The 27,871-nt window shown below is 49.9% G+C and overlaps 1 protein-coding gene across 3 annotated transcripts in view; it reads right to left on the bottom strand.

Annotated features, from left to right (window-relative positions):
* ACSS1 (acyl-CoA synthetase short chain family member 1) overlaps window positions 1-27,871 on the bottom strand; it is a 66,287-nt gene that overhangs the window by 22,107 nt on the left and 16,309 nt on the right. For all 3 annotated transcript variants that reach the window (XM_027620887.2, XM_027620888.2, XM_027620889.2), the window contains exons 2-5: window positions 26,890-26,986; window positions 8,787-8,986; window positions 2,610-2,785; window positions 2,071-2,223 (exon numbers count right to left, since the gene is read on the bottom strand). In XM_027620887.2, coding sequence (XP_027476688.1) covers window positions 2,071-2,223; window positions 2,610-2,785; window positions 8,787-8,986; window positions 26,890-26,986 — 626 coding nt within the window. The remainder of the gene's footprint in view (window positions 1-2,070; window positions 2,224-2,609; window positions 2,786-8,786; window positions 8,987-26,889; window positions 26,987-27,871) is intronic.

Raw genomic sequence — 27,871 nt, 5'->3', positions numbered from 1 at the left:
AGTGCTTCAATGGGGCTGCAGATTTCTCTCCCTGCATTTAACGGGAGCAAGTGCAGGGGTCCAGCCACACTCCAAAGGGCCCAGGAGGCAACCAGCGCCCTGAGCCCACTGCACACCTCCAAAATCTGCTCACACCCCAATCATCCCTTCCGAGCCAACTGTCCTTTTCCCTGAAGAACCCACGGTCCTAACGTCCCCTACATGGGTGCATGCTTTCATCTACAGAAGGCTGGAAGCTTCTATTCCTAATGCTTCAAAAAAAAAAATCTCTTATTGAAGAAAAATTCAAAAGATACCTATACCCTGACTTCTTTTGTTCATGTAGACTGGGTCCTGGTAACACTTTGAAAACACAAAAAAGAATCTCTCACCACATTTACAGCCTCCCTAATGTTAGCTTTATTGTAAAGTGGTGGAAACAATTTGATCTACTCTGTGAAGTTCTTGGTATTTGGTCTTAGTAGTTATACTTTCCAAAGTGTTTTTTCTTTTTTTAAGATTTTATTTGTTTGACAGAGAGAGACACAGCAAGAGAGGGAACACAAGCAGGGGGAGTGGGAGAGGGAGAAGCAGGCCTCCTGCCGAGCAGGGAACCTGATGCGGGGCTCGATCCCAGGACCCTGGGATCACGACCCGAGCAGAAGGCAGACGCTTAACCATCTGAGCCACCCAGGTGCCCCTCCAAAGTGTTTTTATTTACATGATGTGTCAATCTGTGCAGCACCGGCACCAAGAGCTGAGGAAGAGTGGGGTTGGGTTTTCCAGAGGAGAACACTGAGGTCAAGAAAGGTTCTGCGGCATGCTCAAGGTCACCCAGCAAGCAGCAGACAACTGTTTTAATATGGATTTGGGCTCAAGTAATACCTTGTCTGCTCAGCCTGTTCTGTACCACATCCGTCTTGCTGGCTCACTTTCAACATTGTTAGTCCTAGGTGTGTGGCTGCCAGTGGGACCGGCACATTACCACTCAGAGACTGCATCTTGTGCAGCATGCATGCCCGCTACCTGCCTCCCGGCACCTGCTGCTCGCCACACTCATGTCATGAGATTCGCCACCTGTGTGACCAAGCCGGCTCTGGACTTCACGGGGACTGGGAGGCTCTCTCCAGCCCCTGGCGAGGAATGCGGTCAGCACAGAGGAAGGGGGCCAAGGCAGGAAAGACACCACCGCCCAGGACCAATGTCCAAGCCCTTCTTGGATGAGCCTGGGCTTGCTGGTCACCTGGCCAGCCACTTCCCTTTGCTGCCGGTACCAGCTAGAGCAGAGTTTCACCTATGACAACAGTCAGGTCCATAAACACTATCTTGAAACTAAATCCTACCTGGGAAGTGTCAACCATTCCTCAAGTGACCAGGGATGCCAATTAAACCACAAGCCCCCCAACCCACCCACATTCAAATAAGTCCTGATTTTTAAGTGCATTTATTAAAATAAAAACATGCCATACCATCTGCTTTATAGGCCCTAAAGGGTGGTCCACTGTAATACAATTTCCATACACTGAACTTAGGTTTCCTTAGAAAAGTAAATCTTTTTCTAATTTTACTTTTAAAATGTGGCCCCAGTGAGCAGAGGCCACAATACCTTTAGGAGCATTTGAAAATGTTTTACTTTCTTTTAACACCAAGGGAAAAAAAAAATCTATTAAGTAGAAGTAGACATTTTAATATGTAAGGCCTAAGCACCTGGGCCCCTGAGCACCAGAACGCAGCTCTGCCAGGGAGCACGTCGGACCTGGGGAGAACCTGACTCTTCCAGAGCAAACAGATGGCATGGATGCAGGGGCAAAGGGGCTAAAGGCCAGCAGTGAGCCTCAGATTAGAGATCTGGACTCTCCCGACGAACACAGAAACTCGGCCCCCACACCCACCTACTCACGGAGTCAGGGCCACAACTCAGAGCACCCTGCCCCTGAACACAGTAGGAGAAACACTAGCCCCTCACGCATAAGGGCACTAGGTTACAGCAGGAATTCTAGCCCTAATCCGGCTCTGCGGGCCCCCTGCCCAGAGCCCAGACACGGAGGCGCAGCACCTCACACCCTTAGCCTCCCCCACCAAGGCGCATACCCGGTGTGTCAGGGCGGCATATAGCAGGTAGCCCGCCTGAGTGTGGACGAGTCCCTTGGGCGTCCCAGTGCTCCCCGAAGTGTACAGCAAGAAGAGCATGTCCTCGCTGCCCATGCTCTCTGGGGCGCACACAGGGTCCTCCTTGGCCATTTCCTGTAAGGGAGAAGACATAAACAGCCCCATCCAGGGCAGTTACCCTCTGCCCCCATTCACCCTTCCTGAGAACACCTCTCACCCAACAGCTACAGGACTTAGCGGACTGGGTCCAGTTCGCCCTCTCTACCCCACCCTAGTTCCACTCCAAATGCAGAGAGAACACAAAGGGAAGGATCCAATCATTTCTGTTACACTGTTTCAGTACGTTTATGGTATTTGAGTTCCATCTTCCCAACCACCATATAAATCCATCAGATACCACGGGGGAACCGTGAGCACCTCCAGGGGACCTAGGTTGAGAACCACAGTCTGATAAGACTCAGTCCCTGTTAACCCAATAATTACCCCTCCTCCTCCAACTGTACAAAGTGAGGCAAACGCACCTGCTCGAGGGGGATGTCCCGATGGCCCATGTGGACCTTGTTGTCCGTCCTGTGAGCCACCAGGACATGCTGGATGGTCGGACAGTGCTTCACGGCTTCATCCACGATCTTCTTCAGCTCTACCACGCGCCCTCCCCGGAGTCCTTGGTTGAGGGTGATGACCACCTTGCACTTGGCTAATGGAGACAAACAGAGATTTCTGGTCAGTTTCCTTCCCACTCTGACCCTCACGGCGCAGGCTGACAGCCACACAGTTCAGGCCTGAACGTGTGATCAACAAAGTCCGTTCTTGAGCAAAAGAGTCCACAAAATGTGGGGGCTCTGCCTGCTTTGCAATCTTTGTGCTCAGCGCAGAAGTGCCGGACCTTTTCTCAGCCCTGAAGGGGAGACTACCACCAGTCCCTGCCACCTGCCTTGGGAGCATTCCCAGGTGAGAGGCCGTCACACCATCCTCAGCCACAGCCACCGTGGTGGCAAAGCAACACCACGATGCAGAGACCAAGAAAGCTGGGCAGCTGGAGATCAAGCCCCAACATGTCCTGTGTGGCCCCTGCCCTGTCCAGGCTCAAGAAGCTTCACTGCCCCAAAAACAGAGGCCACATCCACAGTGGGGGCCAGGGAGCTAGAGGCCCCCACCCTTGTCTTTAGCAGATGGCCTGCCAGGCTCCACATCTGCTCTTCAACAACCTGGCTAGGCTCGGCCAAGCCCAGGGCAATCCTGGGAAGACCCAAGCTTCCACAGTAGACTGAGAGTGAGGCCCTGAGCAGGGAACTGGATACAGACACAAACTGGGCCTCAGAACCATAGGCAAAGGAATGAGCCCCCACATCGTGCCCCAACCTGGGATGACCCAGAGGAATCAAGGCTGCAGTGGGCTATTCTCTTAACTGGCCCCTAAAGAAGAGCCCAGAACAAATACCCAGTTGTAGTACTGACCGGCAGGATCCCACACATCCTCAGACCTTTTATCACTCTACACCAAGAACTTCTTCCAAAGCCACAGGCGGAAGTACTAAGGGATTGCCCCAACCCTAGCAGCCCTCCACGAATGACTCAAGGGTTAGAGTATAAATACCCCAACTTCCTCATCCCCCAGAGGCCGAGCCCCATATGGGACTGAGTTCCAGGCATCCGCTGTGGAAGCTGGTCTAGTGGATTCCTCTTCCCAGCCCCACTCCCCAGCACCCTACAGCAGTTTCCAGGATCACCTCCCAAATGAACTGGCTACCCCTGAACTCTCATTTCAGGGTCTACTTCTGTGGGAGCCCTGACAGAGGCACCCATCTCCTTCAGCTTTTCAGTCTGAGAAGTGCCTTCTAGTAACACACTCATTCTTTCTTCATCCCAAGGGCCCTAGAGATGGCATGACCTTGAGAGTCACCTAAGAATTCTCTCAGCCCTTGGCTGGGTCACCCAAAGATCAGAGAGGTACTCTAAAGGGCTTGAGGCACCCAGGGCAGTGTCATCCAACTCTGCACACCAGGGGACCCCAGCTTCCCACTCTTTGCTCCTCAGCCCTGGCCATCAGTCACCCTAGGGAAACGAAACCAGTTGAGTGGAGTCTGTCAGAGACTGCCCTGGCCTACATCCCAGGTGCTGGGATTGGTCCAGGTAAACTCCCTGTGGTGCAGGAAGGGAGATGATCCAGCAGGTAGAAAGAGCCTGGCTTCAAGAGGATGAGAGACAAAGAAAGCTCAGGACATCCCCCCACCCAGGGGGAAAGCAGTGGCCCCAGTCCATCTCGGGTGTTTGAACTGCTTTATGTGGATTATAGCCCCTCCACAACCTCCCATGGCACATGCCTTGCTCCTGGCTCTCATTTGTCCAAGTCTTCCCACCCAAGCAGTTCTCTAGGGCAGGAACCTGCATACACATGCCCAGTCCCTAGGAGGTGCTTGGAGAGCATGTCTCACTCTGTGGTTCCCCCCATAGCTGGGTGACAGGTACAGGGTGTGTGCACAACATTGGGGCACAGGCCAGATCAGCATGACACTTTACTGGGAAGTTTTGATTTTACCTCCATGGTTTTTGAGCAGGTATTAGCATCTGTTTCATTTTTTATTGCTCCCATAGCCAATTACCACAAACGTAGTGGTTCAGAAAACCCGTATTTTAGCTCACAGTTCTCTAGTCCAGGTGAGCATGGTAGGGTTCTTTTCTTGAAGTCTCATGCCCAAAATCAAGGTAGGAGGGAGCAGAGCTCTTATCTGGAGGATCTGGAGGAGAGTCTGCTTCTGGCTATTCACGGTGTTGGCAGAACTCAGCTCCATATAACTTCAGGACTGAGGACCCCATTTCCCCATTTCCCTTGCTGTCAGCCAAGGGTCGGTCTCAGCTTTAGAGCGACCTACAATGTCCCCTGGCTTGTGACCGCCTTTATCATCAAAGCCAGCAAACGCAGATCAAGTCCTTCTCATGCTCTGACCTCCCATTCTGCACATGTCCTCTGCCTCCAGCCAGAGAAAGTTCTCTGCTTTCCAGGGCTTATGTGATTACATTAGGCCCACCTGGGGATAATCTCCCCATTGTAATGTTCATCCCATCTGCCAAACCCCTTTGATGTGTAAAGTAACATATTACCATGTTTTGGGGATTAGGGTGTGGACATCTGTGGGGGCCATTATTTGCCCCCCAACCCACAGTCTCTCAGGATCATTCTCCTGCCCTCCACCCTCCCCACCATACTACCCTCTCTCTCCACTCCTCACACAGCCTAAAGAGGGAAGGTAAAAGGAAGAGGAGTGGTCAGAGCCTGGAGGCCAGGCCAGGGGACAGAAATTCTAGAATAGATCATAGTGACTGAGGTGGCCACCTAGCTCCTGGTGAGACCCTGGTGGCCATGCTCACAATCCCACCCTCTCCCTCCCAGTGATGGATTAAAGAGAGTTGCAAATTCTTTCACCTGGTCTCGTACTACTTCTCAAGGAGAAATAGGGTCTTGATGTCCCCCCCACCACCTTGAATTCAGAATGGCCAGACTGGTTGGACGAATGGAGTATGGTAAAAATGACACTATGTGTATTCGTGACCTGGCCTTTAGGGCAACTGGCACTTTCTACTTCCATCTTCTTGGAACCATGAGCCGCCATGTAACAAGTCTGACTGCCTGAGGTTGCCCGAGCTGGTCATGCAAACAGGCCACATGAAAGAGATGCTTCACAGCCCCCAACCATGCAAGCCAACCCAGCTTGTATCCCAGATATCATGGAGCAGATAATCCCATGATAGCCCACTAAGATAACCCACTAAGCCCATCTGATCCCTGCCCCCACAGAATCATGAAATATAATAATAAAATTTATTGTTTTAAGCACTAAGTTTCTGAGCAGTTTGTTACAAAGCAATAAATAACCAAAACACCCCCCTCATTGACCAAAGAGGATGCAAACACCTGTCCCAACAGTCTTGCCCGTGGAAACTGACACCTGAATAGCTGGATGTGGAGGTTATAGGTGTTGGGTAAGAACCTCTTAATAGCAAAGTTTTAGAGAAAATTATAGCAGTTTCCTCTGCTGAGGGCCTCAGAGCTGACCTGGCCCCTGCCCTTCTGTGGCCTTGTTGTTTAGGATTTCTGAAGTTCTGGGACCTACTCCAGCACCCACCGACTAAATCTCCAGAGCTTTTGCTTATTTTAAAGAACCTTAACAGAAATAGAAACTTGGCAACCATGATTATATCAAGAGAGGAAAGGAGGAACCTAGTTTAATGTTTTTTGTTTTTTTTTTTTAAGATTTTTATTTATTTGAGGGAGCGAGACAGAGATAGTGACAGAGCTAGCAAGTGAGAGCAGGAGCAGGGAGGAGAGGGAGAAGCAGGCCCCCCGCTGAGCAGGGAGCCTGATGCAGGGCTCGATTCCAGGACCCTGAGATCATGACCTGAGCCGAAGGCAGACACTTAGCCGAATGAGCCACCCAGGCGCCCCAGCCGAGTATAATGTTAAAAACATGAACTCTGGTGGCAGAATGTCTGAGTTCAAATCCTGACTCTGTCACTAATCAGCAATGTGACCTTAGGCAAGTCATTTAACCTCTCTGTGCCTCAGTTTCCTCATCCTTCCTCATCCTCAAAAACAGTAGCCTCCCAACAAAGAAAAGCCCAGCACAAGATGGTAACACCGGTGAATTCTACCAAACATTCAAAGACAAATTAATATCAAGCTTCCTCAAACTTTGCCCAAACACTATAGAGGAGGAAACACTTTCTAACTAATTCTATGTGGCCAGCATTACCCTGATACCAAAGCCAGACAAACACATCACAAGAAAAATAACAAAACTGCAGACCAATACCCTTTATGAATAGTGATGCAAAAATCCTCGACAAAATGCTAACAAACTATATCCAGCAGCATATTAACAGGATTACACATCATGACCAAGTGGGATTTATTCCTGGAGTGCAAGAGTGGTTTGACACATGAAAATCAAGGACAGATATACAGATCATTGGAACAGAATACAGAACTCAGAAATAAGCCCTCACATAGATGGCAAATTAGTTTTGACAAAGTGCCAAGGCCCTTCAATGAGGGGGGAAAAAAGTCTCTTCAACAAATGGTGCTGGTAGCACTGGATAACCTCAGCAAAAGAATGAAGTTGAACCTCACACCATATACAAAAATTAACTCAAAATGAATCAGAGACCTAAATGTAAAAGCTAAGACTATAAAACTCTTAGAAGAAAACATAGAGGCAAATCTTCATGACACTGGACTTGGCAATGGATTCTTAAATACTATACCAAAACCACAAGCAACAGAAGACAAAATGGATGACCCAGACTTCATCACGATTAAAAACTTTTGTGCATCATAGGACACTATTGAGAGAGTGAAAAGACACTCCACAGAATGGGAGAAAGTAATTACAAATGATAAATCTAATAAAGGTCTAGCCTCCAGAACATAGAGATAACTCTTAAACTCCACCAACAAATAGACCAACAACCAATTAAAAAATGGATAAAGGGCTTATATAGCCATTTCTCCAAAGAAGACATACAAACAGAGAAACACACGAAAAGATGCTCAATGAGGCAAATCAAACCCACAATGAAATACCACTTCATACCCACTAGGATGGCTATAAATTTTTAGGTGAAATAACAAGTGTTGATGAGGATTCAGAGAAATTGGGACCCTCATACATTGCTGGTGGGAATGTGAAACAGAGCAGCAACTTTGGAAAACAGCCTGCAGTTCCTCACTAAGTTAAATAGAGACTTACCATGTGTGCCAGCAATGCCACGCTTAGATAAGATGGTCATAATAGTAATAAAAAATGGGGGAAGGGAAAATAGTGAGAATATTATCACCTATCATATTTATGAAGACTAACTTATTAAATTAAAGGAGATGACTTTTGCAAAGTGCTTAGAACAGTATCTGGCACATAGTAGGTGCTACAGAGTTTAGAGAGAGAAGGAGAAATGAGTGACAGCACCAACCCTTGAAAGTAGAAGGAGACATAGAAAAGGAGTGTGAGGGCTTCTCAGCCCTTCCTAAAGAAGGTGGTCAGCCAGGGTCTGAGAACTCTGCTCTTTAGCTCTGTTCACTACACAAAGGCAAGTCTTTGGTGCGACACAAAGAACTCCCAGTGGCCCCCGTAAGCATCCTTCTTGGTGAGCCAGCTCAGGGGACTCTAGGATCTCACTGAGTATGTGTCAGACCTCGAAGACATGGGGTCATTCCCATACCAGAAAAAAGAGGGAGACAATATTGTTCTGGATACTGTTCAGGAGACTCTGACCTACCTGCAGACAGAAATCCTTTAAGACGAACCCCAAGCCCCCACACCTTCCTCATGTTGGAAGGCTTCCAGCTCTTGACCTGTGAGACATTCCCCATACATCCCCAGCCTCATCTCACCCTACAGGGTTCTTCCCTCCACCACAGTCATGCCAGCCCCCTCCAAGCCCCCACACCAAGCAGCTGGGACCTATGCTGTTCCCTCCACCTGGAATCTTCCTTTCCTTCTTCACCTGATTAATCCAATGCCGTCAGATCTCAGCTCACAGAACAAATGCTCATTCAGCCATGTTCTTGTCCCTGGTGGTATCTGTCATTTGTCTCTGTGATTTTTATTAATGTCTGTCTCCACTCCAAGTCCCTGATGGCCAGGCCCCAAGGAACAAAGGCCAGGGGCTTCCAGGTTTCTCCCTCCCTGCCATATGCTCACCATCATTGATCCTCCCAGCCAAGGACTCCGCACTGAAGCCAGCAAAGACAACGGTGTGGACGGCTCCAATCCTGGCACAGGCCAGCATTGCAGCCACAGCCAGTGGGGAAACAGGCATGTAGATGGCCACACGGTCCCCTCGTCGGATCCCATGTCTCTTCAGCGTGTTGGCCAGGCGGCACGTGGTCTCCAGCAGTTCCCTAAATTACAAGGAAAAGAAGGCCACAGAGATGGGGGAGGGCCAAAACAGTATTTGGGGTGGCATAATTCTGCAAACAGCAAGTACCGTATACCCAGCCACGGCCCGGCTCATGCAACAGATCCCCAACTCTGTGCAGCCACAGTAAGTGGGAGGGAAGGCTGGCCGCAGGACGACCACCCCGCCCCCGCAACCCCGAGGCAGGGAGGGCAGGCACTGAGAGCACCGCCTCCTTCTGCGTGCAAGGCACTGAATGGGCGTGGCACATTGAAGACGCTGGGGCAGCCATACCCCACCCCCTCCCACCTCTCCTGTCCACGTGACCCTCCTTCCACTCCAGGACTAACCACGAGGTTCCGCCTGTCAATCAGAATGCAGCATCTCCCTGGAGAAGAGGACTGGCTTAAGGATTGGCACGTGACCCAATCCAGCCCAATCAGAGTCAATGACCATCAACTCCGGAAACTCCCAGGTACTCCCTACAGGTGCCCACTTGTCTGGACTGGAGCAGGAAGTGGAGAAAAACAACTTGAGGAACTTGGGGACCTTGACGTTCCATTCCGTGTTGTTCCAGCAGCTGGTCAGCTGACCCTGGACTATGCAAATAGCCAATCATTTTACCATTTTTGCTGTGACTTGATTTTAATTTGTTAATCACAGAACTAACACGGAAAGACAGAGTAAGCGGGAGCCAACCAACCAAACCACACCCGCGCTCTGCATCGCTCCAACAGGTCCGAGTGGGGCAGCGCCGACTTCTGCAGGCCCTGGCAGCCAGAGACCAGACTTCCTAGCTCTGCAAGGCCCCTTACAAGCGTGTGTGCCTACTTCCCTTCTGTTCAAAGGGCCGTCAAGGAAAGGACTCTGAAGAAAGGCCAAGCTCAGCAAGAGGCTGCCTAGAAACACCAGGGGAGTGAAAATGAACACTCCCCATTTCAGGGAGAGACTTCAAGGGGGCCTTTGGTTCTTCCCAAAGCCATCCAGCAAGACCTGATGAGAACCAGATCATAATTCCTTCACCTCGCGACCAGTGACTCATGCCCAGGCCGGCTCTGGCATGCCTCTTCTACAGGATTTCATCTCCTCCGTAAAGTTTTCAGGAGGACAAAGACACCATTCGGTGGTGCCCCACCCACCCCTTGCCTAAGTTTATGATGAAAGAAAGAGCACTTCCCAACAGTCCCCAATACCAAACTCCCCAAATCCAGAACCTGGAAACATCCATACTAATCCAGGGAAGGAGCCTGGGACAGCCTGTGACTATTGAAGAGGCAGCTATGATCAGCGATGCAGGAGAGTAAACTCAAATCCAGTGGAGGCACCATTTTCATAGCTAAGGATTTAAGCCCCTGGGCAGTGCTCAGGGAGGTGGAGGCTTGAATGTGTGTTACACATCAATGGTGATGAAATTCAGTCCTTATTCTGTAGCCCAAAGGCAGTAGTCAGAAGTCAAGAAACAATGTTAACTGTCTAGACAGAGCAGCCTGGGTTAGTTTTCTATAGTAGCTGCATTAAGCATGGCAGCTTACCTTTCTCAACCGCCATGTGATCATCTGAGAAACAGCATGTGCCACGCACCTTGTGTACCTGTCACAAATGTTAGTGAGAAGCATCACCCATCCAGGACCCTGCCAAACCTTCAGTAGGTATTATCTTTCTCATCAGATCTCTTTGTCATCATTTTCTAAAATTCTAAAAATCTAAATTCTAAAAATCATTTCTAAAATCACATAATGGGTGAATTCCTAAGATGTTAAAAATTCCATCCAGACACTGTGGGGATGAGATGTGGGGATCACAGCTCTGACTAGAGAGATGAAGGCACATTCATGAGAGTGTGAAGGGCATTTATCACCTCAGCTTGGTGCTACAGTCTCTGAGGGCAGCAGGTAGAACTTTCTGGACAGGTTGGCTGTGGTGAGAAGGAGCAAGGGAGCAGCGGCAGGAGTTGCCCCCCTATTGCAGGACAGTTGAGCTATGGCCCTGGAGGAGGGTCTGGAGACCAAGCTGAGGCAGCCCATGGGTTCCCTGGAGGATCCAGAGGCATCAACATGGGCTGCACCTGGAGCTGCGTCCAGTGGGTCCCAGACTCTTGCTGCTACATCCAGAGGAGCAGTTTCTGATAAAGAATTTGATCTGGGTAAATCTCCAAGCACATTCCCCTTCTTATCCACTCTGCCAAGGCCATAAACCTCAAAATCAAAGGGCTCCTTGAAGGTCAGATGGTACAGTCTCCCTTGGGGTCCAGAAATCTTGTTGCCACATTCTTGCCCACAGTGGTCCAGCCTCTGCTTATGCATCATACTGCTGGAAATCACACCTCACAGGGCTCTCTCTTGCTTTGTCATTTTAGTAGAGAAACAGCCATCCTAAAATTGGACCAAGTTCTGCAGCTATACAAACTCCACACATTGGTCCTAGCTCAGCTCCTTAAAGCTGAATAAATCTGTCATTCAATGACAGCTCTTCAAATTTCTCAATACCCTCCCGTACCCCAGGAAGTCTTTCTTTTCCCGGTTCTGTCGTCCGGCCGTCCATGACCCCACTTACTCTCTGTAAGTATACCTCCGGGTTACCAGATGGACCCCCACATTCTCACGGCTTCTGTCCAGAGCAGAATGTGGGCACTGAGACCCTTGACCTCAACTCTACATTTAATAATGTAAATTAAGAACACGTTGATTTCCTCCACACTTTTGCCATTGGAAAATACGGTCAGCAAACCTAGGTCTTCAAATTACTGAAAAAGAAACATATTCGAGTGATCCTATCACTCCACATATTCAAAAACTGCTCAAAAGCATGTTCTTGGATATTTGTCACTTCTCAAAGACTCCCACAAACTGAAATGCTACTATTTCTATATCAAAAAGATAATGCTGCCACTCGGAGGCTGGTGCTTTGGGCTGTCACTGCAGGAAATACTGGCTTCCTTGTGCCAGACAGGGTATTCCCGAGGGATGGCAGCTTGCAGCTTTCTGAGAAAAGATCTCACTGAGGTGAGTTAGTATGTTTTCACGTGCAAAGAGAAAAGTAACATTTGTTATTCCAGGACTGAGCAAGATTCTAAGTTTGTCTGCAATGTAGACTCTTCAGGGCCAAACCTTCAATATGAACATATACAAATAATGTGCACAAATACATAAATTTGGCATGGTGTTAATGGTGCTTAATACCAGTAAAATGCTGACTGGCCTTGGGGGAAGGAAGAAGACTTTCTATAGCCAACTATTAGGCATCAGCCCGGAATAATGTTTATCCAATGCTAAAGACATAATCTGACCTCAGGTATCTGTAACCAACATGACACTTGCCAATGTCTCAGCCAGTATAAAGGCCCCTGGCCCAGTTCAGTCCAAAATAGGACACAGCTGGAAATAGAGTTCAGAAGAAAGACAAGAATAAATACACTGGTATTTATTTATTTATCTATATTCTAATTAAAGCTATTTTTTCATGGTTATTGTTTGAAAGTATTTTTACCTCCTAGCCATTTCCCAGTGACAGTCCAGGGAAGTAAGATAAGCCGTGTGTGTGTGCGTGCGTGTGTGTGTGTGTGTGTGTGTGTGTGGTATTTAAGAAATAAACAAATTGGGAATGCATGATCGTTCACTTCCTACAATTATTCCGGCTCTTAGTGTTCATTAAATAAATACTTACCACCTTCATTGTCCATCTACCCCACTAAGTACAAGCTCTACTTGGGCAGGGATTTGGGGGTTATTGCCTTCTTCCTAGGGCCTACAACTGAGCCTAGTTCATAGAAGGCTCGATAAATATTTGTTGAATGAGTGGGAACAGCAGATAAGCGAGAAATGACAAGAACTCTCGCAGGTGCAGGACTCCTCAGGCCTGTGCTTTCACCATGAGCGCCTGTCCACTCTGCAGATGCCTTCCATCTCCCTGCACAGAGAGAGGGCAAGGCTGGCCATCACATCAGCATCACACAGGCAGGAAAATGTCCTATCCCTTTGGCAACAAATGAGAGGGACCACTCCCACTGATAAAGCACCCACAGCTACTTTCCTCTTCGTTTTCTTCCTCCAATAAGGGAAATGAACCCAGGTAATCATGTCGATATTGTGTATATAAGGCCTGTGACAGACACAAAGTCTTTCAGAGTCCCTGCTCTCCTCCAAGCCCAGGTGCTGACAGAGAGGAGGGGTCAACTCCAGGATCTGGATGCAGAACTTGAAAGGGCACTCAGCTTGCTTTTCTGCAGTTCAGTATTTTCTTCAGCAAGCCACTTCTGGAAGATGAAGTGGTGAGAGAAGAAAAAGAAGCAGAACAAAGCAGGAGGGCCCCTTTCTCATACGGGGCTTACATGGAGGGCCAGGCAGGGCACGTCGACAGCTCATGAATTATGTCTCAGAACCAGGCCTAGGGACAAACTCCTTCCCTCCGGACAGACTCCTCTGACCCTGACATTACTTTAGCCACTAAATCTGATTTAATGGTAATAAAATTTGCTCACTCTGCTACTCACAACCACTGGGAATAGAGGTCCAGGAAATTCAGCTGAATGGGTTCATATATCAAGTGTGAATTCCTTATACGTCATTATTTGATTTCATGACCATGACCTTTAGCGAAGAGAAGCTGCAATGGAATATAAAGCAGTAGCCACACTTAAAGATGAACAATTCCCGAAGTTGCTATTTGCCAAGGAAGGCCCCAGACACGGGGTTTTCAAGAAAAATAGCTTAATTGCCACCGGTGACACTAAGTCAGCTCGTGAAACTGAAGTCACTACGGCTGCATGTTTTCTACCTTCCTCACAGAAGACACGTGCATCTTCAGGGCGCCTGGCTGGCTCAAGCAGTTAAGCATCTGACTCTTGATTTCGGCTCAGGTCATGATCTCAGGGTTGTGAGATGGAGCCCCATATCAGGGTCTGCATCCAGCGGGGAATCTGCTTGAGGATTCTCTCTCTCCCTTTCCCTATGGCTCCTCCCTCACCCCAAATAAATAAATAAATAAATAAATAGAATGAAGGTAAGTGTATTTTCCTTGAGTCTATGCTATAGTTTATGCAAAGTACTGGACCTGGAAAGTTTATCTCAGGAGAGTGTACCATTGGAAACCAAACTACATCTGATCAGAGACAGGTTCCCACCCTAGTTTCCTGTATACCTGGGGCCTTGACAGTCCCATCTGCAGCAGCCGAATAACAGGGCCCACTACCAAGGCGTTGGTGAGACTGCTGTGGTCTGAGGTATGTGTTCCCAAGTTCCTACATGGAAATCCTACCCCCAAAGATGATGGTTTAGGAGCTGGGGCATTTGGGAGGTGGTTAGGTCATGAGGGTGGCACCCTCAGGAATGGGGTCAGTGCTCTTATAGAAGAGATTCCACAGAGCTCCCTTGCCTTTCCCACCAGGTGAGGACAGAGCAAGAGGGCAATGGCTATAACCCTAGGAAGAGGGTCCTCAGCAGAATGTGACCATGCGGCTGCCTTGATCTTGGACTACTTGGACTGTGAGAAATAAGTTTCTGTTGTTTATAAGATACCCAGGATATGATGTTTTGTTACAGCAGCCCCAACAGGCTAAGACAAGGACCATATATGAAGTCAAGGCATCCTACAAACAGTAGCTATAATTATGTTGGAAAAAGGAAATCAGCATCAATCAGTGGTTCTTCAAGTGCCTCTTTACAGGAGGAAGAATGAAAATGCCAGTTTGCTTTGGTGTAAGTCACTGTGATTGGCTCAGGGTGAACGGGCCCCAGGTGTATTCCAATGCCTTGTGTGAAGCCTTCACCTGCATAGCCCACCTGCTGCGTGCTCCCACAGCAGGTGTTGAAGGTGTTGACGGGAAGACCTCACCTTGAGGGGGCCAGCGGATCTGAGAAGGATGCATCATGCACAGCAGGCGTTGCCTCTGGCCTGCAAGTTGCAAGCACTTAGCCCATGGCCATTGGTTCCGAGACGCTGGAGATGCCATGCTCTGAGCACCCCACCTGTCTGTCACCCACCGTGTCTCCACCATATCCACCAGCCATCCCACCTTCTCCAACCACACTTGCCACCCACTGTGAGTACAGGGAACCTCCTCTCCATGACCAGCCATGACCACTTTCTGGTTCCTTCCCCAACCCCCTCATGTTGGCATCCTCCTGCCTACCCGTACCCCCATTCACATTCCCTTCCCATGGAACAACAGTAACAGCTATTCAGCAAATGTCCTGTGCCCAGGACTACTCTGACTGCACATACATATTTACCCCTCACAAAAGCTCTTGGTATGAGCTGCCATTCCCCCCACCCCACCTCCATTTCTCAGATAAGGAAGCTAAGGCAAACAGAACTTAACTGACTTCCCGAAAGGGTCAGGGCAGGATTCAAACCGCAGCCTGGCTCTGTGGGTCCTGCTCTTAAGCAGTTCCCCCCAAAGCTCCCAACATCAGGACAGCTGGTTTTCCATGGCAAAGCTTCCCAAATTTCATGATTTCTGCCACCCACCAACTCTGTTGTTATTTATGTAACATTTAGGGGAGAGTAGTTTTTTTTTTTTCAAGAAGTACTTTAAAATTTAATTCCTTTTTCATAAGACAATAAAAAGGCTAAACGAGAAATAATTTTTCAATATCAGTATTGCAATGTAATATGTATAACCAGATACTTCAAGCCATGTAACAAATGCTGACTTTCTTTCTCCTGGAATATAAATAGGATTCCAGGCTTACTCTCTTCAGTAACAAGAATTTAAGTGAAATTTTTTCAAAGCTCTACAAAAAAAAAACAAACAAAAAAACGTACTCTTTATTGTCACCTTCTGTAATGTTGTTTTGCATTCTGGTTTTTGGCATCAGAAGACTGTAACTTTGTGTTAGCACTATAATCCACAATAAATTCTCTGTAAGCTTTGAAAGAGAATATCAATTCTAGTCTGATATCACTGGTTAGTACCATACTGTACATAGATCCATATAAGTTAAACAGGAATGATCCTTCTAAAAATGCTAAGTATGAGGAAGAGGGCTTAAATACTTAAGAAGTAAAGATCAAGGACTGCCATGATCAAGCTACATACTGAAAAAGCATCAACAGATTATAAGAGGGCAACATGATTTTCATTTTTAAGTTCAATGAAAATTGCCTATGTTCAGTTTTTACTCTTAAACACAAGTGGCTTATAGAATACCAGGGCTGCCAGCCCCAACAAAGACAGGAACACAGAAAGGATGACCTTATCCAACCTCAGTATTATTTTTGTACTGAGGTGTATAAAATCCATCCACTGCTTCAGCAACCGTAGGAGGGAGCAAGCCTAAGAGATGAAAACATTTACACCTTTTGGTTAAATTATACTATTGCTTTATAAAAATATGAGGTTCAACATTTGTTTATTTAAAAACAGAGCACTAAACAATTTCCAATGAAGTAACCTAGCTGATAGCTAAAATGTATACAGAATCCTTAAGACTGTAACATGGCAAGGAGTTCTTTTGCATTATGTATATTCAAGTGATGGTGTTGTAATTCAAACTGAACATCTTGATAAAACAAGAAATGGGAGAAATAAAAATTGATTTCTGAATGGGTAGTTTCTTTTTTAATGTACATTCATCTTTAAGAATAAACTAAAATCTCCGAACTTGAGGCTGACCTTGTTCAAAAGGAAAATTAGCAAGAGAAGTGTTCAAAGCTGGCTCACCATAGTTACATGGAGCCTTTATTGTAATCAGGATGGAGGAGAACAGGAGAGAAGCGGGGGTGGGGGTGGGGGTGGGGGTGGCCTTTTCCTTCATGAGTCCATGTTTGACTGCACATTCAGGACCACCTGCCCAAGGATATGCCTCACTAGACGTATCCAGGTCAAACAACTCACCCTAAGTCTTTCTCTCCTACTCTGACAAAACCCTACATGCTGTCAGCCTCTAGAAAAACCCCTGTGGAATGGAGGTAACGGTCAGACTTGAAAAAAGCTCTGTCCTCATTAATGCCTGATTTCCCCTCAGACCTCAGCACTTGGCCTCCAGAAAAGAAGTCGTTCCTTTCCAGACCCAGAGCCCAGCTCCTGACACTGAGGAAGCTGGCAGCCCCGGACAAGAGTGTGCTGGTAGACTCCAGTCCTGGACACCAGCCCGGAAAACAGCTGGTGCCCTGGCAGGACACCCACCCACTGGCAGGCCAGGCTTGTTTACTTCCCAGAGAAAGCCACAGAAGTGATGTCCTTTCCCTGGTGGAATCTGGAACAGGATGTAGATTTTAACTTTCTAAAAACATTCCCTTTTCCCTGGTTTAAAAAAAAAAAAAAGTCACTAGATGTTTTATAGGTGCCACCACAGGTTGACCTGTCCCAGTGTGGCCTGGTGAGTCTTCCCACAGTGCTCCACGTGAGTCCACTGGGCAGCAGGGGCAACAACAGGACACAGCGGCCAGCTTCAGACCATACACGAGTTGGGTGTTGCTCTATTTCCAGGCTTCACTGTGAGTCCACAGAACGTTCCAAATTAGCATGCAGAGGAAAGTAAGCAAGGAGACACAGCCACCCCGGTGGGAATCCGGGGGCCACAAGAATTTGGTACAACTGCCTCAGGCCCCAAGTTGATTTCCTTGCCTCTGGCAGCAGCTTGGAGAAACTGTTAATAAGAACAGGGGGCCCATGAAACGCACTATTGTGCTGCCAAATGTCTAACAACCAATTTTCCCACAGGGAAAAAAGCCCTGATTTATAGCATTTGCCAATCATTGTGATGTATGAATATTCCCCCTGTGGAGGATTTCCAGCTACCAACATGACTCACTGACCAAGAGGAGCCCCTGTGACAGCAGAGGCAACCTCATGAGCCCTCAGCACCCCAAAAGCTTCCTGTGACCCCCATTGAGGCTGTCCTTAAAGGTTACTTCAACTGTTTCCTTCATAAAAACAACAATTTTTATTTACTTAACTCATTTTACTTAATAATCATGCATTTAATAAACAAATAATTGCTAATAGAAATTTAAATTGTTCATTTGGAAGGAAGGAGAGGAGCAAAATGCACACCCTTTTCATTCCACTCAAGCTGTCTCCTTTTCCAGGCCACAGGACCCCCCCCCCCCCCCGGGTTTAAGGTGCTGCATTCTGTGTGAGTTCAGAAACTGGGTTTCCTGTGGCTCTCCCCCCACCCCCAAGCACATGCACTCCATGGCAGCCCTATCACCAGGGCCACTGCAGGTGGCTGTGCAACTCAGCTCTACTCAAAGGCACCTGCCCCAGGACGCTGGAGTACACACCAGGCCTCGTACCCCTGCTGAGGGGTGCCCTTTTGCCGTTCCACAAAAGCACCCCCCATTTGCACCAGCTGGTAACATGCCAAAGACCTCCTCATGTAGAACCTTAGACTAGAAAACTGTCCCACAATTTAGTCATAGGAGACTACTTTTTTGGAAAACGGTCTGGCCTGCAGTGAATCCACATCTAAACCGGCCTACATTGGTGAACGGACTGAGTGAGTGACAGGGTAATGATAAGAGCCTATGAGTTAGAGCAGACCTTGAACAGCTGTGGTGCACACAGGAGTGACTCTGAGGGTTTTGTCACCTACACTAGAAGGAAGGACCACCAGGCCCCACCTGAGCGGCCTGGGATCTGGGCAGTTAGAGGCCTGGTCTTCATACTGTTATAGTCAACCACCCAGGAATCAAGCAGAATCTGGGTCCACAAACCCACCCTGGATAGACCTGCCTGCAGTCACCATGCCATTCTCTCAGTCGGAATGCACCCCAGAATGCACCCGCCACCTCAGACACCTCACATCTGGGCTTCTGTGTGCAACTCAGGTTGCACCAGGCAGCCGCACGTGGGGAGCAGTTGCAAGGTGGGTTGTGCTTTGCTGCAGCTCAGGAGGAACCGGGGATTTCCTGTAGAGATTCCACTCGCTGGAAAGATGTCAAGAGAAAGCTGAGCAGCTGAGCTGGCAAAACAGTGGTTTCCTGGCACAGTGTTGTTTTTTGAGAACTCAGCAATCTCTGTGGGGTCTCCATTCTGATTGTGCTGGAGTGGGTGCTGGGAGTCCACCCAAAGGCTCTGTAAGCACTCTGTGTCAGCTCCCTTTCTGCTTAAAAGAGTGGCACTGCCTTCCCTTTTCTACAGCTGAATCCTGACAGATACGCTCCCTCTGACGGGGGCAGCAGCTCTTATTACTGGAGATGTGTTTTCAAATAAAGTTCCCTGATCCCCTGAGGAGATCCTGACTCAGCAGGGCTGAGTTTATTGTTGGAAACTTCCCCAGGGGACTCGGGCACACCTTCAGATGCTACCAGAGTGACACATGACTGATGTGTGGAGACCACATGGAATTCAAATTCCACGTCCTTGTTGCTTCATTAACTCAGTCAAGCAGAATCAGCAGGGAGAATGGGGATGTGTTGGTCCAAATGAGTCACCTTAACTGTCAAAGGCTCGAAAAACCTCAGTCCAGGCTTTCAGAGGAAGTTTATCTGGATTTGTTGGGAAATTGTCAAGCCTCTCACCCAACCACACCCACTGCTATTACCACATTCAGATCAGGTGGAAGACAGTCCTGGGGAGGGCCCGCACAAAGGATGAAGGATGAGGGAGTACCAGGTCAGGCAGCCCCTCTCTGAGAAGTTGCCAGCACCCGCCTGTCACCCCTTCCTCTGGCACCCACGGCGTCCCCGACCCTGGCCTCGAAGGTGCTCCAAGGCCCAGAGCGCCCATTTAGCACTCTGCTTCCTGCTCCTCACTGTCCCACGGTCACAGCAGGACTCCACAGCCCTTGGCCCTGTCTTCTTCTGCAGCTGACCCTTGTCCCTCTTCAAGGCCACCTAGAGCCTGCTGGCACTGATGAGCCTCCTCCTCCCCAGCTGATATTAGCACTGAATGTGTGTCTGCTTAAGCAGGAAGTGGGGACAGACAACGGGCACACAGGGTCCTGGTCAGTAAAAGGCTATTGTCTGCACACAGCAGAGTTTACCCTCTGCACACAGCACCAGGAACCACCAGGAACCACCAGGTGTCTGGCCTGGCACCCAGTTAGTGCTGCCAAGCAGCAGGGGTCCCATTCACACTGTCACCTCCTCCCTCTCAGATTCCTCAGTGCATTGGCAAGAGCCAGACAAAGCTAAACTCAAACCCCATTTCTGACCTTTCCAGCTGGGTAAGCTTGAGGACACCAGAAGCTCGCTGGGCTTTAAAACCAAGTATGACCATGAATGTGAGCTACGAGCGTCAGAGTCAGCTCCTGCCAAGTCAGCCAGGGGCTGCCCCCAGACAGCAGGGTAGGTATGACTTCTGGAGGACAGAGGGCTGGGACACCCCGTTCCCAGCCTGGTATGCAGGATGGTCACCAGGAACCTTCCCAGGAGTTGTTGCTGGTGCCCTCTGTTCCAGGTAGGCAGGGGACAGAAGGGTCCAGCCTGGCCGTCATTGGAGGCTGGATGCGGGCTGAGCATGGGAAGGGGTCGCCCAGGGCACACCCACATGCCACCCACCCACTGGGCCCCGCCCCAGACTGGGTGCCCCGACGCCAGCACTGCGTGGGCCACCCTCCTGGGGACTGTCATGCGCAGTAGCATGCGTGCCTGCCAGCCAGGAGGGCTGTGCATCCTCACCCGCCCCAGGGACCCAGCCTGCCGGGGGCCCACTCCCTTCTAGCTGTGCAAAGATTTTCAACTCTGCATCAGACAGCACGTCTAACCTCATAGTGACACTTTCTTTTGGTGTCCACCTAGCATAAGAGGAGGAAATGGGCACTTGCGGGGAGAGGGGGCAGGAACAAAGATGCGCCCCCTCCCCCCCGAGCCTGGGCCTGGTGTGCACTTCTGGACAGGTGAGAAGGTTCAACCATTGCCGTCTGTACCCACAGTGCTACCCTTATGGGAACCAACATGGGGCAGGGCTGCGTGACACCACAGCGCTACCCACAGTGAAGCTATGAGTCAGGCTTATCCCACTGTCTGGAGCCTCCGGAAGCAGAAAGGGAAAAAACAGGAACAACAACGCCTAGTCCTAGAAGGCTCCTCTCCAAGCTGTGGCAGGGAGCTTGTCCCCACTCCTCAGGAGCAGGCGTTGAGCCCCTCCCCAGCCCCACACTTCAGGTACCTGCTCCCCTCCCCCACTCTCACCCCAGGGCCTGCACTGTGCCCTCACCAGGCTGTGCCCCTCCACCTCCCACAACCCCCAGCCATCCCCCCATAGCCCCTGCATGCAGAAGAGGGTCCACGAAAACGAGGATCCAGCTCTAAGGAAGGTGTTTGCTTCTGTGTGCTCCTAGAAGTAAACCTCTGCCACTGTTTGCCCCCAGAAAATTCTCACAAGGGTCCCCATCCAGGAGGTTTCCCTGGCCATAGACACTTTCGGAGCGGATCATTCCTGCTACAGTCCCAAGATTTGGCCATTCTAAAATATGAAATTCCAAGAGACTTAGCTGATCCAAAAGATCACACACACATTTACCCCTCACAGCAGCTGTCGTATGAGCTGCCATCCCACCCCCCCCACCTCCATTTCTCAGATAAGGAAGCTAAGACAAACAGAACTTAACTGACTTCCCGAAAGGGTCAAGGCAGGATTCAAACCCTGGCCTGGCTCCAAGGGTCCTGCTCTTAAGCAGTTCCCCCCAAAGCCCCCAGCATCTGGACCCAAAGTCTTAAGGAAAGGTAAGTGTATAATCCAAGTGACCCAGGGTTCCCAACCAGTTCCCGGCAGTCGGCATGCAGATTCCCAACCAAGTGTTGCAATCAGAGTTACTCAGAGGTCAGCAGGGGAAAGAGTGTGCCAGGGCACCTCCCTCCTCTTAGTCAGGGAAGTCAGGACACTGCACATGAGCCCAGGGCCTCTGGCCTCTCCTCCCCCCACCCAGGGGAGCCCACGGAGCAAACTGACTTTGCCCTGAGTGAGAGATGTCTCTTGCCATGGGAAAGCTCACCGATCATGGGGCTGTTTTACACCAAAGCACCCCGCCCATCAACCTCATTAGGCCCATTAAGGATCCTTCCTTTCAGTTGCCCTGTTTATTTTAATAAAGGAGTTTGCGCATTAAAATAATTAATTTGGGGCCGAGGAGAAGAGCAAGGAACAAGGGTCAGACCCACGAGAAGGGGGAGGGTCTGCTTTTTAGCTGACTAGAGATTGTTCTCCGGAGGTGAAGTCCCTGCTCTGAAAACACCACCCCACCAGCTCCCGGCCCCAGCAGCCACCTTCCCTCACCAGATCCCGAAGCCTCGTCTTCCCAGACCCTGTTCTGGGCTTTTATCCCCCAGGTGCTGCTCCACACTTGGCCATCGGGCAGAGAGGCATGTTTCCATTTTGCAGATGAGGAAACAGAGGGCCAGAAAGGTGGAATGACTTCCTCAGGGTCACGCACAGCCAGAAGCCAGAGCAGACATGGAACACAGCCCTCCACTTCCCCCCTCCCTGGTCCCTCTCCCTACAGCACACCCACCTGCCATTGCTTCTCTGTCTTCCTCATCACACCCCACCTCCTGTGCCTCTCAAAAGCCAACCCGCCTCAGAACTTCCCTAGAGCCTTCTCCAACCGGGTGTCCATGTTGAGACTCCCCAGTTCCTACTGCTGGCACCCACAGGGGCCCTCCTTTCTGGGACACCCAGGGCCAAGGAAACAAAGAAGCCTCTGTGGGAGGTGTCTCTAGGCTGTAGGCCTGCCCCAGCTCCAGGTGTGTTGGTCAAGCTGCCCCAGAGAGACGGGTACCCCAAAGGGCAAGACCCCATTTTGTATTCTCTGTGGGCCTTCCACATGAGGCACCGGTCGCGTAGAGGCTCGATAACACCCAGTGCCTGGCCCCAGCATGCCCAGGAAGGAAGCCGGCCCCTCTATGCCCACCCAGGTCTTCTGAGGCAGGCAGGGTGAAGGAGGCCTGACAGCCCCTCTGCTCCTCTGGACAGGGGTTCCTCACGATGCACACCTCCCGCCAGAAAGAAAACGGAATAGCCACGGAAATCACCCCCTCCAGGGGCTTGACCCACAGTGAAAACCATACTCAGTTTATGCTGGGGGCACATCTAAGACAACAGGTTCCCATTATAGTGCAGCCTGTGTGCGTCGGGCTCTATTGCACTATGCTGGTTGCGACTACCACACGGAGCCATGCCTGCTAGGGCTGGAACTGTGCTGGTCTCATCTGGTCCCTCATTTTACAGCTGGGGACACTGAGGCCCAGAGTTACAGACCTCGAGGTCACAGAGCTGGCCAGGGCTCAAATTTGGTCTTCGGCTTAAGTTCTGAGTTCAAGTTCAAGTTCAGACCTCTGGAGCACTCAGACAAAAGATGAGCTGAGCCTTGGTAAATACTCTAAGGAAGACACCCACAGCCTGCTGTCACCTGTTTCAGGGCACCCACATACACCCCAGAGGCTGAGACCAGCCATGGGGCCTCCGTCTGCTCCACTCCACGTCCTGTGTCCGTACCCAGCTTGTAAATCCCTAGCCCAAACCTCCAGGTTCCAGGCAGACAGCAGTCTAGAACCCTCAGAATCTCCCCAGCACCCCACCACCAACTTCTGAGGACAGAGATTTGTGTTTTTCCACATCCTCATCCCCAAGGGCCTTTAGAATCTGTCTACTTGAAGTAGAGGTGAAGGACAATCTTCTAGAAATGCACTGTGCTGGAAAAGCACATGTGGATAGCTGGAAGGAGCAGCACCCAGGGTGCTATCTGGCTGCACAGCCTCAGGGAGCCACCCAGTTTAACTGTGCCCCTGCCTGGCCTCTGCAGCCCCTGCCCTCGCAGGCCTCAGGGGACGCAGGAGGGGCCCAGGGCTTGCGGTCTGCTTGTTCCCTAGGATAGAACAGCTTCCTCAGGCCGGCTCTGAACATAACCTCTCTGGGCAGAGGTAGGCTAGAAATTGGGCTGAGGCAGCTCTCTGACCCTGGTTCCAGCCTAAGGTCACAGGCTGCCCTCTGCTTGACAGAGCCACGGCTGTTGATCTCTCCTCCTCCCAGAGCCCCATGGCCAGCATAGGGCCCACCTGCACTGCTCCTTGGGACCGGTGCCAACTGATGTCACAGAGGGAAGGAACTGGTGGGGTAGGCGAGGACATGGGGCTTCCCCAGTGTTCCCAAAGCCAATCCTGCCCGGCCTCCCCCACCCAAGGGAGGTGAGGTTAGAAATATGTGCCAGTATTCAGAACAGTGGGGTCTACCCACCAGCAACACAAGGCACATCTCCCAGAACAGGTGGCAGGGCCCTCATGGCAGGCCCCCACTGCCACCCGAGAGAACATTTCCAGGATGGATCCCAAACACAAAGAGCAAGTTGTAGAGACGTGCCTTGAAAACGAGCATGCTTAAAATGTATGTGTGTGAGCACACAACCATGTGTGCACCACATGTGTGTGCATTTGTGTGCATGGGTGTCTGCCCAGACATGGGGCGAGTAGTGGAGATTCTGGTGAGCAGGATGGAGGTGTCACTAGGGTCACTAGGCAGGAGTTGTTGGTCCCCATTACAAGCTCTACAATGATTCTCCAGGAACGTGACTCCTCAAAAACATTCAGCAGCCCCAGGAGGGAGAGATCTACTCCTCTCTCTGAGCCCCCTCCTTAGCTCTAAGATAAGGCTTTGACAACCTATTTGGGAAAAAAATCAGCACAGTGGTTGCTTGGGGAGGGTAGGGATAGTGACTGAGAAGGGGCATGGGAACCCTCTGGGACAGTGGTCATTATTCTGTATCTCGATAAGGATTTGAGTTACACAGGTGTACACATTGATCAAAACTCAGCAAATGTACACTTGTGTATTTCATGGGATACAAATTTCACATCAAAAGAGAGAAAATAAGCACACAATGAACTCTAGTTAATGCTATGCTGCCGAAATGCATCCAAAACATAAGATGGACCGACCCATGGAGGTTATCCCATGGGATAACCCATGGGATTTATCCCATAAATCACATGGGATAAAAACCAGCATTGTGAAATGTTAAGGGTAGAATCTAGGTGTCTATGTCCCTTACCTGGGGCTGTTCTGGTACCATGGAACTAGAGCAGTTCTGAGCTTTAACACACTGGTGCATTCCTGATAGTTCCCCCCTGGCTTACATTCAACCACACATCTCAGCAGGCCAGTTCAAGCCCAGCCCTCGGACCACCTAACGCTGCTGACCACTAACTCGGTGTGCACATGGGGGATGTCCAGCCAAGGGGGGCCTGGGGTCCAGGCACATCTGAGGCAGTGACAGAAGGAAAATGGTCCATCACTGGACCAGCTTATTTGCAGCATCCTGGCGGTAAGCCCATCTACCCCCCACCCACAGAGTCTTAATCTTTTACTAAAGAATTAAACATAAATCCAGTTGGGCCCATAATAGTAATGAATGGTGAAGACAGTTTGTTTGTTAGAGCCATGTTCCCCGAACTCAAGTGTGCCCAGGGGCCTGGAGATCTGCCTCAGTTGTCGGAGTGGTGCCCAAGGCTCCCAGGGCCAATGCTGCTGGTTGGTGGGCTACCCAGAGGCAAGAGGCTTATCTGTAGGGGCCAGTGGGGGGACAGGTCAGCAAACAATGCAGACACTGCTAAAGGGCGTGACAGCCGAGGGCTGTTGATGGGGGATGGGTAAGGTGGTGCCCACAGGGAGCTGCAGCAGATTAACATCACTTTGCTGCATCCAAAAGTCAACTTGAGTACAATTTCACCAGCTTTAGTGAATTTAGTCTGTGATAAAACCTGAGTCTGAGAAACAAACCAACCTAGGGGTGCCCAATAGCCCCCAAGTCACCCAAGTGACAGGTCACCAACAGTCACTGTTGCTCTCAGGCCCCCTGCTTCCCTGAACAGTCCTCTTACCATGCCCCCCTCATTCCCACTGCCCCAGCCACATGCACCTTCTCTCTGTTCCCAGGACCTCTGCACTTATTCACAGTCCTGGAAGGGCCTGGGAATTCTTCCTCCAACCTTGGCCGCTCCTTCTTGGCAACAGTGTCTTGGCTCTGATGTCACCTCCTCAGAGAGGACTGCCCTGACTATTCAGTCTAAAGTGACCAGCCAGCCACACCCTACCATGCATCTGGGGACTGTTGGTTACTATGACATACCCCAGCCTGTCCTGACTGATAATGGTGGCACTCAGTGAAACTTGTTGAATGATGGGACAAGAAAAGTCGCAAGCTGTCCACCAGGAGAATGAGCATTACTTGATGGCAGGGAGGGGTGGTGTTGGTGATAAAGGACGTACAACTCAGGTTCGTGGTGGGTCTGAGATAGCATAGTAAAGGCAAGTTTAGGCTTAACCAAAGGAGGTTTTTACCCCCAGGGAAGGGGAAAACCACTGGCCTGCAGGGACAAACCACAGAGATCCCTGAGCAAGGCAGTTCCAGCAAGAGGCAGTGCCTTAGAAAGCCGGGTTACTGTTCCCAGATGTCTGGCTCCTTCAAACCCTGACATGCACACGACAACCAGAAAGGTGCTTGACACATGGAATGTGTGAAGAACTTATCTAAAGAATCAAAGAACACAAATGTCAGGAAGACCCCCTTTAAATGGCTTGATTTTATTTATGGTCCCCCTCTCAGAGCACTGGAAGAAAAAGGCTGAGTAGGCTGATTTGTTTATTCCAGCATATATTTTATTCACTTTGCACTCATGGTTACTCTCCTGGGACCAGAGAACATTTCCAAAGCTGAAACATGCCCTTTGATACAAAGATGACCTCCACCTAGAAACAGACAGAAGCATACAGGACTGTGCCAAAAGCCTCCTCATACCTTGAATATTCATCACATTTGTGTCCAAAGACCTAGATCCTTCCTTGGGAACCTAAAGGCACCAAGTATTGCCAAGGTGAACAGGAAGGGCAGCCCTCCTCCAAGCTGGGCAGTCTTGCTCCTGCTAATAGCGCAGCAGAGGTGTTTGGTGCTGGGGTCTACCACAAACAGAGACGGAAAAGCCCAGGAGACCCTGCCGGGCACTGAGATGTTGTCAGGGGACACACAGTACCTGTACGTGATCCTCACTTCAGTTCCAGGCTCATCCCGCTCCCAGATCAAAGCGACACTCTCCGGGGACTTCTGAACATGCTGATCCAAGCAGTTGACTGCACAAAAACAGTTTTATAGATGTTACACTTGGTGCTTTTAAAGTTAGATAAGAGGGGGGTTTGATTTGCCATGGCTTGTGCTATTCTCCACTGAGGTGGACCCTACCCTCCTCAAAGGCAAGGCTTCTACCTCCTTGCAAGCAGAGTGATTGCTAGAGCCAGCAAAACAAGACAACCTGTACACAAATAGCATCTCACAGGTGCAGGGTGATCCCTTGTGAACAGTCTGAAGTAGGTGCTTCACACCTGTGGTCCCAACCCTGGCCACATGTGGGCGTCACCCAGGACAGCCCCAGGGACCCTGACTCAATTGGCCCTGTGGTTTTCAAGACTCCCTGGGTTGTTCTAACATGCAGCTGGGACTGAGCACTACAACCTGAGATGTTGGAAAGAATGCTTAATGCAAACAGCCTGTCCCTGACTCAGTACACAGTACATGCGGTAGTCTCTGGAATCTGCTGGAGGTGCAATCCAGGGCAAGGACTCATATCCCCTCTCAGATGTCCAGCCAGCACCCTACAAACCAGCCTCTGCTCCAACAAGTGATGAAATGATGGGGAAATGCCATGCTGGTTTTCCGGAAGACTCTGCTTCCCGCCCTCTCTGTTACCCAAGCTCAGATCACATGACTGCCTGCAAAAACAGGTCAGTTCTGACAATTTACTATAAACCTGAAGAATAGTAGGATCAGGTAATTTGCTAACATTCTGTTCATTACTCTTGATTTCAAGGTGAGCTTCGATCTGATAGGTTCATGCTGGTGCTCCTTTCTATCAGCCCTCACAGCCAGATCTCATTACTCACTTCCCTTCAGCCGGAGAAACAATGACCGAAAATAGCTTTTGGAGCCAGCAGCCATCTGCCCACCTGGTCTTCAAGGGT

The sequence above is a fragment of the Zalophus californianus genome, chromosome 8 (assembly GCF_009762305.2).
Source record: "Zalophus californianus isolate mZalCal1 chromosome 8, mZalCal1.pri.v2, whole genome shotgun sequence".
NCBI classification, from domain to species: domain Eukaryota; kingdom Metazoa; phylum Chordata; class Mammalia; order Carnivora; family Otariidae; genus Zalophus; species Zalophus californianus.
Note: the sequence above shows the minus strand (reverse complement) of the source record. Positions and strands in the feature narration are given on the sequence as shown.